At 44.6% G+C, this 12,333-nt stretch overlaps 1 protein-coding gene across 1 annotated transcript in view; it reads left to right on the forward strand.

Moving 5' to 3' along the window:
* LOC144761568 (uncharacterized) overlaps nucleotides 1-12,333 on the forward strand; it is a 175,600-nt gene that overhangs the window by 72,712 nt on the left and 90,555 nt on the right. The window contains exon 2 of the mRNA XM_078646866.1: nucleotides 3,706-3,976. Within this exon, the coding sequence (XP_078502992.1) occupies nucleotides 3,706-3,976 (271 nt within the window). The remainder of the gene's footprint in view (nucleotides 1-3,705; nucleotides 3,977-12,333) is intronic.

Raw genomic sequence — 12,333 nt, forward strand, 5'->3', positions numbered from 1 at the left:
ATTCATACAGTAAAAACATTGCAAGCTGCTATCCGGTCATAGTAATGGGCGATTTTAATGTTCATTCTTGTACAAACAACTGTTATGTCTGGGATTGTTTGGGCCCGGCTGAGCAAGAAAATATTAATTTTGAGCATACTCCAGCGGGGTCTTATTTGGAGGAATTGGTGGTGGGTAATGATCTGACTTCCCCAAGACAATCAAGGGGGGAAATTCCGACCTTTAGAGGAAATGGTCGGGGCTCAACCATCGATTACATTTTTGTAAGCTCCGCCGTGGCAAGAAGGGTAACGCAATACAGTGTTTCCTGGTCAACCTATAGTGACCATAACCCGGTAACGCTGACATTGGAAGATGACCTAAAGAAAGAGGGCAAAACCTACACAACAGTTGGCAAGTTAGACATCAGACCCACTGACCAGGCCTGGCGATTAAAATGGTGCCGGGTGGTGCCCGAGGAGTTTCATGAAAATCTACGGGCAAAGGTTGGGCACGAAATCTCCCTCTGCCTAACAGACGGCAAATTAGACAATGAGGTCCTGGAGGCCTACACCAAAATCTGTACCCAGATTAGCAGTGATCTAAAAATCTTGGGCAAGGGCCAGGAAAGGACAGGGGAGAAGTGGTTTGACCACAACTGCTCTGCAGCCCATTGTAAGCTGCTGGCAGCTTTGAAAGTAGTACCCCCCGACAAACTAGAGATAGCTACCCTCCGGAAACTATATAAAGAGACACTAGGGAAGCGGAAAAAAGAAATCAGGGAGGATGCCTGGAATGAGCTATCTGTAGATGTTGTCAACAACAGCGCCAAATTCTGGGCGGTGGTCAATCGGCCCTTCTTTCAAGACACATAAAATAGCGAGCTTGACTGCGGGATACAGGAAGGATGGCTCAGACACTTTAAGCAGGTATATGATGGAGAAAGAAATCCTGCAGACTCTGTTTTTAACATAGAAAAATATACCCTGTCCTTCACAGTCGGACGTATTAAAAGCGATAACTCAAATGACGAGCAATAAGGCCCCGGGCCCTGATGGGGTCCCGGTAGACCTTTTTAAATCAGATACTAAGACATGGGCAAAAATATTGCATAACGTGTTTGTAAACGCTTGTCAATTGGGCTTGCCAAACACATGGGAACAATCAGTAATAGTGCCAATATTTAGGAAAGGTAACAGAAGAGACCCAAGTTGTTATCGTCCGATATCACTTATAGACTCCTGTAAAGGTACTAGGAAGGGTGGTGCTCAGCCAACTAACTGGTTGGTTGGAGGAGACGGGCTCATTATCTGAGGCACAGTACGGCTTCAGAAAAGGGATGGGCACCATAGATCAATGCCTAAACCTACAGTTACTAATAGGGAAATACACAGTGGCAAAGAAGGGAACACTCTTTCTGGGCTTCATGGACCTGTCCTCTGCCTTTGACCGAGTGAACAGGTCAAAGCTGTGGTCCATCCTCCTAACCCTTGGAGTTGACAGAAACATCGTCCACTTTTTAGCTGATTTACACAGGGACATATTTGCCACTGTGAGATATGATCAACAGGGTAACTGTACTGAAGGGATACCGATTGCCTCTGGTGTTAGACAAGGCTGTATTTTGGCACCATTGCTATTTACATTATACATTAACAGCCTAGACCACACTTTAATTGCCTCCAGTAAGGATATCCCCGGTGTAGGGAAACGCATGACTTCCACTTTGTTATATGCGGACGACGCCGCACTTCGAGCTAGAACGGCGGTAGGACTCCAGCTACTCTTGAATTCCTTTGCAGCCTTCATGAGATCATTGGACCTGGGCATACATTTTGCCTAATGCCATCTAATGGCTATTGGTTAGAAATTTAAAGGTGAGAACCATGTATTGTGAAGGGAATATATTAACCAAGGTTTCAACTTTCCCATACTTAGGAGTCTTATTTGACGACCGTGGCACGTGGGGCACCCAAATCCTAGCTAAAAAAATGTCCTGATCAGGGCCACGTCGGCCGTTCTAGGATTCACCAGGAAACTAGGAGCAAGACCAATGAAGGCACTTTTTCAAATATATAGAGCAAAGTGTCTTTCACTCGCAATGTACGGGGCAGACCTGTGGGGCATTAAAAATGCCAAGGCAATTCAGATAGTCGAGGACAGGTTCTTAAAAAATATCTTATCTGTCCCGCAATCAACAGCCAATTACATCGTCCATCAGGAATGTGCAATTGGCTATGTTGAAGATGCTATTGCAGTAGCCCCACTCCTGAAATGGATAATGACCTGGTTTAACCCCGATTTATTATTAAATCATCATATTTTGAAAGACTGCATGGCACTAGATTATGGGCATTTCATTCCCTGGCTCAATTACGTCCACAAGTTGTCGCACAAGCTGGGTAGACCAGAACTCTATCACCCAGAAAAATTATCTAAGGCAGATATAAAATGGACCAAGGTAACATACTATCGTATTGTTACTGCAGATAGAGAAGAGAGAGAGCTGGGAAAGGCAACAGTAAGGGCCCACCAGTTGCGGAAAACTACATTAGACATGGAACCATACTTGGGCATCGTCACAAATCCCAACCATCCTTTCTTACTGACAAGATTCAGACTGAATCAGCTTCATTACCCGATTGGTGAAAAGCTAGGTTGGAAAAGGGTCGAAGATCTCGGGGTCTGCTCCTGTGATAACTTCTCTGAGCAGGGCACCTTGCACCTCATGTTTTTTTGTGACCACCTCATTGATATTAGGAAGCGTTTTATTATCCCAATCCTAGTCAACAAAGGCTTCATGCAAGCTAGGCCAGCCTTAATCTATCTCCAAATGCTGACAAATGTTTGGGAAATTTTTAATATTGCTATTTTTCTTGCTGCTGCTGTTAGAACCCTAAAGAGACTGAACTGATAACATGAAATTATGTATGTTGTAGCAATATAGTTTTAAGATGAAATATAAATGGTTTTACCTGCAATTTTAACATGTACATGGTAGTGTATTAATTGTTTTTAATCATGGTCTCTTATTTACTGTGCCAAATTGTTTTATAGCATACTTTTATGGTTTGTTTTTAAACCGAATAAAGTGAATTGACTGACTGACTGCCAGAGAGACCAGCCAGCTCCCCAACTTACTTTTAGGACCAGTGTAGTGTATGCTCGAACTTAACCAAGACCGTTTTTGGCCAATAACCAGGTTCAAACTGCCAGGCAGATTTCTGACATTGATTAAGGAATGTTCTCTCCAAGTAACATTTCATCAACCACAAACTATCTTTCAAGTACCGGATTTTAGTTCACTTTTGAAAAGATGAGTTTGAGCAGGACATGAGATTTTTCTCCTGCCCCTCTACACCTCTCACATGAGATATATATAATTTTTTTTTATAATAAACATCCTTTTTTGACAATTGCAAGAACTGATATTCGTTCCTCACTATTGGTAGCCTGTAGAAATTTAGTCTAACCGCAATCTGTTCCTGTCTCAAATGAGATCTAGCCATTCTCTTCTACATTCACAAATACATTTTATATAAACTGCAAGATCAGAGTGGTGCAGAAAAGCAGTTTGCCTGACCTTCGACCCCATCCATATTTGCATTTAAGTAGGTACATTGAAGGTCCTTTCTGAAGCTAAATATAACTTGCTTACATTTGAAAGTACTTTTCGATATGAGTTTTAGAGGTTGTCTCAAGTATTAATTTTCCATTTTTTTACAGGACTATTTTGCTTTGCCATTTACTGCCTGTGAGATCTACTCTCCACAAGAAGCCTTCAGACTCCTGTATATGTGGCACAAACTGTACAGAACATTACCATATAACAGACAGATGCAAGACTTGTTCTTTTCTGGAGCACCGCCCTCCAAATACTGGATGCAGTGGTTGGTTTTAGAAGAGATGGTGCCTTTACCTTCCATCCAACTTCCGGCTGAAGAAATAAAAGATATCTGGGGAATAAGTGAAGAATTCTTAGATGAGAAGCATAAAGGTTGGTAGAAAAGCAGTATTTATTGTGCCTACTTTCTATTGAGTCTTGCTGGTCTTGGAACGTCAAGCTCTTTGGTGCACCAAGTATGAATTTAAACGCGACTACGTTTTTGTAGTTCTTTTTGGCGTTGGAGATTTTTAAATCTTCTGTAGCTCTGACATTGAAGAGTTTCTAGTTACCTTGTGCTATCCTTTGTTTTTGAACTCCATTTTTATTTGTCCAATGATCTTAAATGTGAGATTTTTAAAAGTGAACCAAACTAAATATCGGATCAGACTCTTGAAATTTTCATTGGGTTTAGTTTCTCGCGTTGAATGCACAGTTGCCATTAACTTTTTGCATTTTGTCTTGCATTTAGCATTTGCATGATTTTGATTATTTGGCTCATCAAGCTTATTGTCCCCTCAATCTTTAATCTAAATGATCTGTAGAACACTCTAGTACCCAACAGGGTGTTCTGTGCTAGAAGTACAGTAATAGGAGACAAGCCATACAAAAAAGGTCTTTAACTGCTTCCTCAAGTGCAATAGGTTCCTTTAAAGATTACGATCTGTTTGGGATTCTAGGTGCCCGATATGGAACGAAGGCATCTGCAGATTTTGGGAACATTGAGAGCTCTGTTCACAGAGAATAGACCAGGATATTGTAGATGGGTGGGACTAGATCCAAAGATGGTAATGACTCATTGTTTTAAAAAAACATTTACTTATGCGCGGGCAGACAATACTGTCTGAGCAAAAAGGAAATGGGTAATTGACACTCCAGGCCAAGATGAGCTGCCACATTAGGTTTTCCTTCATCCGAGAGGCTTTGGAAAGGTTTTCCTTCATCCGAGAGGCTTTGGAAATCCTTCATGAAAAGTCGGCAACCAGTGTTCACTAGGGCAAACATCTGAGTCAAGAACTGTGGGTGTCTTCAGTACTGACCAAGAGGATCAATTCTGAGTGAATATACCACTTAGACCAATTATTAATATCTTGTTGCGTGGTTACGCCATTTTACATGCTCACGTTCTTAAGATACCTTCTCTCCCTAAACATGACATTTGATGCACATTCATTTACATGCACAAACAGGATAATATTGTTTGAACTCTGTTTTGCTTACACTGTTATTTTGTAGGCACACTATCGGGCATCTTGAATATTCTGTACAAGGTCTAAGTTCATCACGCAAAATGTTTGTTTTGCCTGGTCAACGACCAAGCTATCACGATAGAATAAACAATAGGGCCTGCCTGGGGCTATAGCATGATAACAAGGATGGTAGTATATAAACAGGAGCCCTTTGCTTAGACGGGAGAACATTTTGCTGGCACTGAGGTCACCCACATCTCGGAATTGCAGCCCTCCTGTTTACCTCATGCCAGGGATGCTGCCCAGCTCCACCAGGACGGTCAACTTGATGACACTTACCCACAGGTAACGGAGTTAGATCACCCTACAGGGATTTGGCTGATTCACTCACCCTAGACATAATAGATAGGGTAGGATGTGCTAGGTAGGAGTACAATATAGTTCAGTACTTGTGTGAAAGCATAAATTCTCTGTAATAAGTAAAATGGTAGAACTGTTCACCATTCTCATAAGGCTAATCACATTGTTTTATTTTATTGATTGCAGCTCCAGGGATTCACTCAAGAAACCCAATGCTTCAATAAATATTGAAATGCATTACTGGGCATTCCTTGTTTATTTCCTAGGGTATAGATAAGTAACGAAGCAAAAGGGTTCTTGATTTATCATGGGTTGGGTGAGTCAGTGTTATGATGTGAGTTTGCACAATCCATTTGTTACCTTCTTAGGGTAGGGCCACAGATGGTGCACTGTGAGCTGGCCAGGAATAAGGCCAACATATCATGACGGGTGGTCCGAATCGGGCACGCACAGTTGCAATGTCTGTTGTCCAACAAACACACATTTTTACTATGGAAAGTATAAGCCGTACGACAATCTACTACAGAAGTGCAGTCCCCTTTTTTTTTTTTTCTTTTTTTTTTTTTTGCTAAATAGGTTAATTTTACTGTGATTGCAAGTGAGTTCATAGATTTAGTAAATGTCTTTCATAACATCAATGCCAAACAGAACTTCAATTAATATGTAGCTCAAGTTTCATATTGAGGTTTGGAGTATTTGGAGGGGCTGTCTCTTTAGAGACAGGGGAGTAACACTTTCATCCACTGCATTCAGTCTCTACATTAAAGTTTAGTGAGGGCCAAGTCCGAGGTAAACTAGAGAGCAAATGTTAAGTGTGTTTTAGGGGTGATAAAACCAGAAGGAGCAATACTATTGAGTACACTGGTATTCCAATTCTTAAATATAAAACAGGAATAAGGTTGGTGAGACGATTAACAAGCTAACGCTGCACCCTCTTCTGAAATGTTAGTCATGTGGAAATATCTACTTTATTTGTATCAAAACTGAGTAAAAAGAGGATTGGGCAGCAGTTTGTGAAGGGAAGAGGAGACTGCTGTTAAACCTGTAAGTGTGATTTCCCTCTAACGTGTGATGTTTCACTCTCTCCAAACGATACAGGCCTGTCTTGACTTCATTATGATCACAAAGACTGCCTGAAGTTTTGCCAGTCAAGTATTGTTTGGAGGCTTTCAAAACAAACATCTGAAGGTCTAGGTGGAGAATATGCCACGCTATGTACAAAGAGAACAAATATAAATAGCATTTTTGGCAATTGCATAACCAGGTAATGCGAATTCGATGAATGCCACAATTTTGGTTTTACAAGCGCTGCTCCGCTCTTCCTGGTGTTGTGATATTGATGGGAGATAGTAAAGCCCAAGGACAATTCAACAGCCAGGTCAGGGCTCGATAAGTAACCCATCCAAGTCTCAGAAGGAACTCAAGTGAAAAGGATTAGCGATAAAATGAGATTAGTGTATTATGCTCATGAATTGATTAGGTATTAATTGGCCTGACACTGAAGAACGAGGTGGGACAGATGGAAAGCTGCAATGTCTGTGGTAAATGCCAATTGCCAGAGTGGACCTTTCAAGTTGTTGGGTGCATAAGAAGAGCTACAAACAGGCCAATTAGCGGCTTGGCTTTTGAAAGCTACTGTGGGCAAAGAAATACCAGTAGATCAGGAGTATATTTGATATGTTTGGCACCATCAATGGTTGCTTCTGCCCTCATTGGGCTCTCCGTGAGCTGGGCACAGGTTGGCTTACCTTAGTGGGGACTTTAAATCCCTGTTTTAGCTTTGGAAGTGGCTGTCCCTCTCCACCTAAAGAGGCCTCCCCTCAACATGGCTACACTAAACTACCCAACGTCCTGCAATATCAGCCTGTCTGCTTTCAATAGATGAGGTAGATGTTTGTTAGGGAGCGTTGTCTTCTGTTGAAAACTAACCTGTCTGACCTCTAGCTATTCTGAGCATTTTCCATTGGAGAGTACATCACTTCTGCAGAGGAGCAAGTCATTTGTGTTAGTGGCCATTCTGCCCCTTGAGGGGAGCTGGAATGACCCCCTGCATTAGTGGGCATTTTGTTTTCAAATAGCATTGTATTGGATATCTTGGCAGAAGACACGACTCTCTATGGTCTCTGTACACCCCATGCACATAATCTTCTGAGTAGTTACTGATCAGGGGTACCACAGACTCCTTCAGATATACTAAAATGCCCCCTGACACCAGGGATCCCATTTTGTCGAATTAAACACCAGGAACTGAATGGCTGATAGGGATTCATTCCTGAAGGGGCCCTTCTCATCGCTCTCTCTATTTCATCCAGCTTGGTGACAAGGCATGCTATCTCATTCTGATTCCCCCCCCGATAGGGGCTGACATGCCACCTGGGTTACAAAGAGGATCTTTTTCAAATTAACCATTCCAATTGCAATGGTGTGCCTCTACACACAATATGATTTAACTTGTCTAGGGGAGCAGATCTGGGGACTTGCCACGCATGGTGTAGTCTAGGGAAGTAAGTGGAGACTCGCTAACTGCAAGGGATATTTTATTTATTTGTTACTAAATAATTTGCAGAATGTGTCCACAGTAACCTTCAGTCTAGCCCACTTGTGCTCCCACCTAAGGGCCCAGCCTTTCAAGCTTTTATTGCCCTGCATCTTTAACAGGGAGTCGGACAACTGCTCTCGGAGTGACTTAAGTTTAGCACAAATGGGCACATTTTCCACAACTGGGGAACTGCAGGCAGAGTCCTCTTTGACGGTCCTCTAGTGCAGTCTTTTGTGCATCCTCTCTTTGATGGGTACATGGGGCAGCAGGGCAGTCCTTCAATTTTCTTTCCAAGACAGTAGTGTTCTGAGGTGTAGGTGCTACTATTATGCCAGCCACGAACCTACTGGTTGGTGTTACTAACAGGCCAGTGGGCTGCTATGTTCCCTCCTGCCTGATGACCACTTATTGTGATGTGCTATCTAACCCTACCATAGTGCACTATTCTGCCCACTCCTAACATGGCAAGACCCTTCTTGGTGTGTGGAACTCCCCACCCTGACCCTGCATCTCTGGCAGGTTTTCCCTCCCTGCCCAAGATGCCAGTCTGCCTGAACAAAATAGCAGACCTGCCATTTGTCCTTCAAAGGAAGCTTCCTCTTTGAAGCTTTGTGGTTAGGCTCTCACCCACTCTGACCATCTGGCTTTGAGGCGGTTGCACCTCTTCCCGTGGCAGATAATTTGTTTGTCTTACTGAGAATTAGTCTGGTCTCTTCCCTCTTGCTTGCTAAGCCTTAGACTCTTTTTATTACACATTAGTCACCCCTGGGGTAGGCCCTAAAAAGCCCATGGCAGGGTGCTGTGTAATTAAAAGGTAGAACATGGTTTAAATGTTGCGTGTCCTGGTAGTGGCAAAAAGCTAAATTAGTGTTTCACTACTTTGAGGCCTACTCCTCTCATAGGCTAGCATTGGTAATCTTTTATACACTTTTAAGCTGTAATTCTTGATTAGAAAGAAGTAGTTGTATCATGTTTCATATCTCTGGAATGGTAATGATAAATCCTCTTTACTATTAAAGTTGGATTTAGCATTGCTAGTTTAGAAATGCCACTTTTAGAAAGTGAAAGTCCAGGTCTCATTGTGCCACTGGATTCAAGCTATCTGGGCTGGTGAGGGGTGAAACCCAAAAACCGGTCCTAGGATGCTTGTTTCTGGTCCAGGGAGGACCTGGTTTGGCAGTTCGGGCTGGACTGTTCCCATGAGGCACAGGGTCAAGACTGATTTGCATGTCTAAACTGAGGTGGCGTGGTGAGCAAAAAAATTGATGGATTTAACCCAGATCTCTTGACTGGGGGTGAATGTTTTGATTTGTTCTGAATTCCGTCCATCAATTGTCTTTTACTTTTAGAAAGTGGACATTTCTCGGCTCCTACTGTTCGATGTGCCTTGCAGCCTGTCCTCGATACACTTCTGGTGTAGGTGACAACTACACTTTGTGCATTCCCTCTAGACAGCCACTAACACAGGAAGGGTGGGTGTGACGGATAACTCATCTGTACTCATCTACATTTGGATAGCTCTTCCTCGGCACAAAGAGAGGGGCTTACTGAATAGGCAGTTTTCTGTCCCCCCCCCCCCCCCTCACAAAAGGCTGACTGCCCCCCTACTGGTGGTCTGGAGCCAGGGCTTGGAAGAGAGCGGGACCTGTGCACTTCAAAGGCCTGCTTTGAATATCCACCGCCCCCCCCCCCCCACTTCATAGGCACAAATGTGCCTCTGACCCTACCAAGACTAATGTACTGAACCTGTGAATAAAACTGCCAGGAATAAAGACTGCTTTGCTATAAGGATTGCCACTCTGCTTGACTGCTGCTCTGGAAGTCCTGTTTTTCTGTGCTGCTCTGCTGCCTGCTGATCTCTGCCCTGCTGAGGAGGACTGGACCCATCTCACTTGAAACTAGAGTGACTCCAAGGGCTGGCTGGCTTGACTCCTGTTCTGATTTCTGGGACCATCAAAGACTTCCAACTCTGCAGCAGCACCTGGACTCTATCTGTGAGACCTGCCCTGCCAGTGGTGCCAATCCAGTCCTATGCCCTTTAAAAGTGACTGCTGCTGTACAGAACCATAAAAATCGATGCAGTGATGACTTTGAACTGATCAGAGCACAACGCATTGCCCTTTGAGGCTAGAGCTGATCATCATCACTTTGATAAACTGCGCGGCTCGATCCTGACGTTTTGCCAGAATCATAAAGGGGTTTGTCAATGAAGCCTTCATCACCTGCATGGATCAGAATTAACGCAAAGTCTTCGATGTCGACGCTTGCTCCATTCACTTTTCTTTTCAGTGGGACCTGCGCGAGTCCTGTAGCAAGCCTGCCCGCCAACATGGTTGCCCTGAACTTTGGTTTTACCTTGGTCCAGCATGACCTTAAGTAACCCCTAGGCACTATTTGACTCTAACTAGTCTTTGATTTCATCTTTAAAAATTCATATCTTCGCAGGAGGAGCTTCGCACGCATCCGAGATGGCCGCCTGAGCACAAGGCTCCCGAGACCCTCAGCACCTCCCGCATCTATCCTGATTCTATCCTGATTACGAAGACTGGTTATTGAAGACGCAACCCAGCTGATATAATAGCTGCTTTCAGAAATCGATTTGGACTACGGGAACTGCAACTACGATACTTTGAACTTTTGTGGCCTGCTCCATGGAGTCACCCGGGGCTCGAGTCATTATGGTGCCCAGGCAGTAGTTGAACGGCCTGCGGGGCTCTGTTCACAACCTCGGATTTAACTTTCGGTTTCGTTTTTGGTTCCTTGGCCGCCTCCTATCTCAAGACCGCTCTGGTAGCCCAGGATGCAGCCAGACCCCGCAACTTCACCGTGTGCCAACTGCTGAATGTTTTTTGGTTGTGGTGATATCCTGCTGAAATTCGCTTTTGGAGATCCCGGTGGGTGAATCGTGTGGAGCCATTTTTACCAGGTCTCAAAGGCCCCTTTGGGGCGCAACACCCACTATGGCGGGCAAACCCGATAGCGAGAAATGAAAGACCAAGACCATTCACTGTGGGGGTTCCATTCAATTGAATGTTATGGATCGCTACACCCATCCTAAGGGATCCCCCGGTGGGGCGAGTAGGTCTCTGGAAGAGGCGGACCACGGCTCAGCCGCGGCGGATGATTTGACTCTACAGGATGTCATGGGCGCCATTGCTAGCATGAAGACCTCCATTGGCCAGTAATATGAGGCTCTGGCCCTCAAGCTTGACACTGTGGCAATCGATGTCAATTTGATCAGGGTGGACTTATCAGACTAACGAAAAGGTAAAATCCTTGGATTTGAAGACCTCAAGCCTGACTGATGTGTCCGATTTACAGACGGGAGGTTCGCAATCTACGATCCTCCAATGATCTCTTTGCTCGTCGGCTGGAGGATTTTGAAAGTCGGGCCAGACGCAATAATGTATGTATTATTGGGGTCCCTGAAAACTCTGAAGAACCAGCTGCAGATCTCCTTGTGGAGGACCTCATCCTAAATCATCTTGCCCCTAAAGGCCTGAGCTTCTTCTTTGCGGTGGAATGTGCACACAGAGTGCCGGGTGGGAAGCCGAAGCAGGGTGCCCCTCCGCGGCCTATCATCGCCAGGATTTTTAACTTCAGGGAAAGACGCTATCCTGCAGGCTTCATGGGTGGGCGGCCCCACGAAGTTCGAAAACACTACGGTGAGCTTCTACCCAGACTTCACCCAGTTCGTTCAGAAGCAAAGGATGGGGTTTCAGGGGGTGAAGCGATGACTGAGAAATGGGTATGAAATATGCGATGCTTTTCCCGACTCGGCTGCGTGTTGAATACGAGGATCCACGTTTTTCTTTGACCGCCCTGAGAGTGAGTGACTGGCTTGATTCATTGCCTACGCAGCGTGATCACACAGAACATTCTGGAGGAGCGGAAGGTGGCCCGTTGAAGCAAGAATGAGAAGTAGTTTCTGTTTCCCCGGACATTGTGCATAATTTGAAGCTGTGGTTCGATGACTTTTACACTTGCGTTATTTATGGTGGTATACCCAGGGGTGGCGGGGTGAGTGCGACTCTTTCCTCCTCCGGGTTTCTTTTTGTAGAATAGTTAATGTTAGGGCGACAGGCACACTGCAAGTTGGGGTGGCTTGAGTCGAACGCAGGGGTGCAGGGTGGGGGGATTGTATTGGGTATTTGTTGGGGGGTGGGGGGATTTGGGTGGGTTCTACACTCACTTCTGGGATGGGGGTAGGGGGTTGAAGTTACTGTGTTGGAATGTTAACGGGTTGGGGGACAGGATAAAACGTGGGGTAGTGTTGCAACTGCTGAGACGCCTCTCCTCTGATGTAGTGTTACTGCAAGAGACGCATCTGATCGGAAACACATGCCATGCTATGAATCGGCGAGGATATAGTCTTGCTGCAC

This window comes from Lissotriton helveticus, chromosome 6 (assembly GCF_964261635.1).
Source record: "Lissotriton helveticus chromosome 6, aLisHel1.1, whole genome shotgun sequence".
NCBI lineage: Eukaryota > Metazoa > Chordata > Amphibia > Caudata > Salamandridae > Lissotriton > Lissotriton helveticus.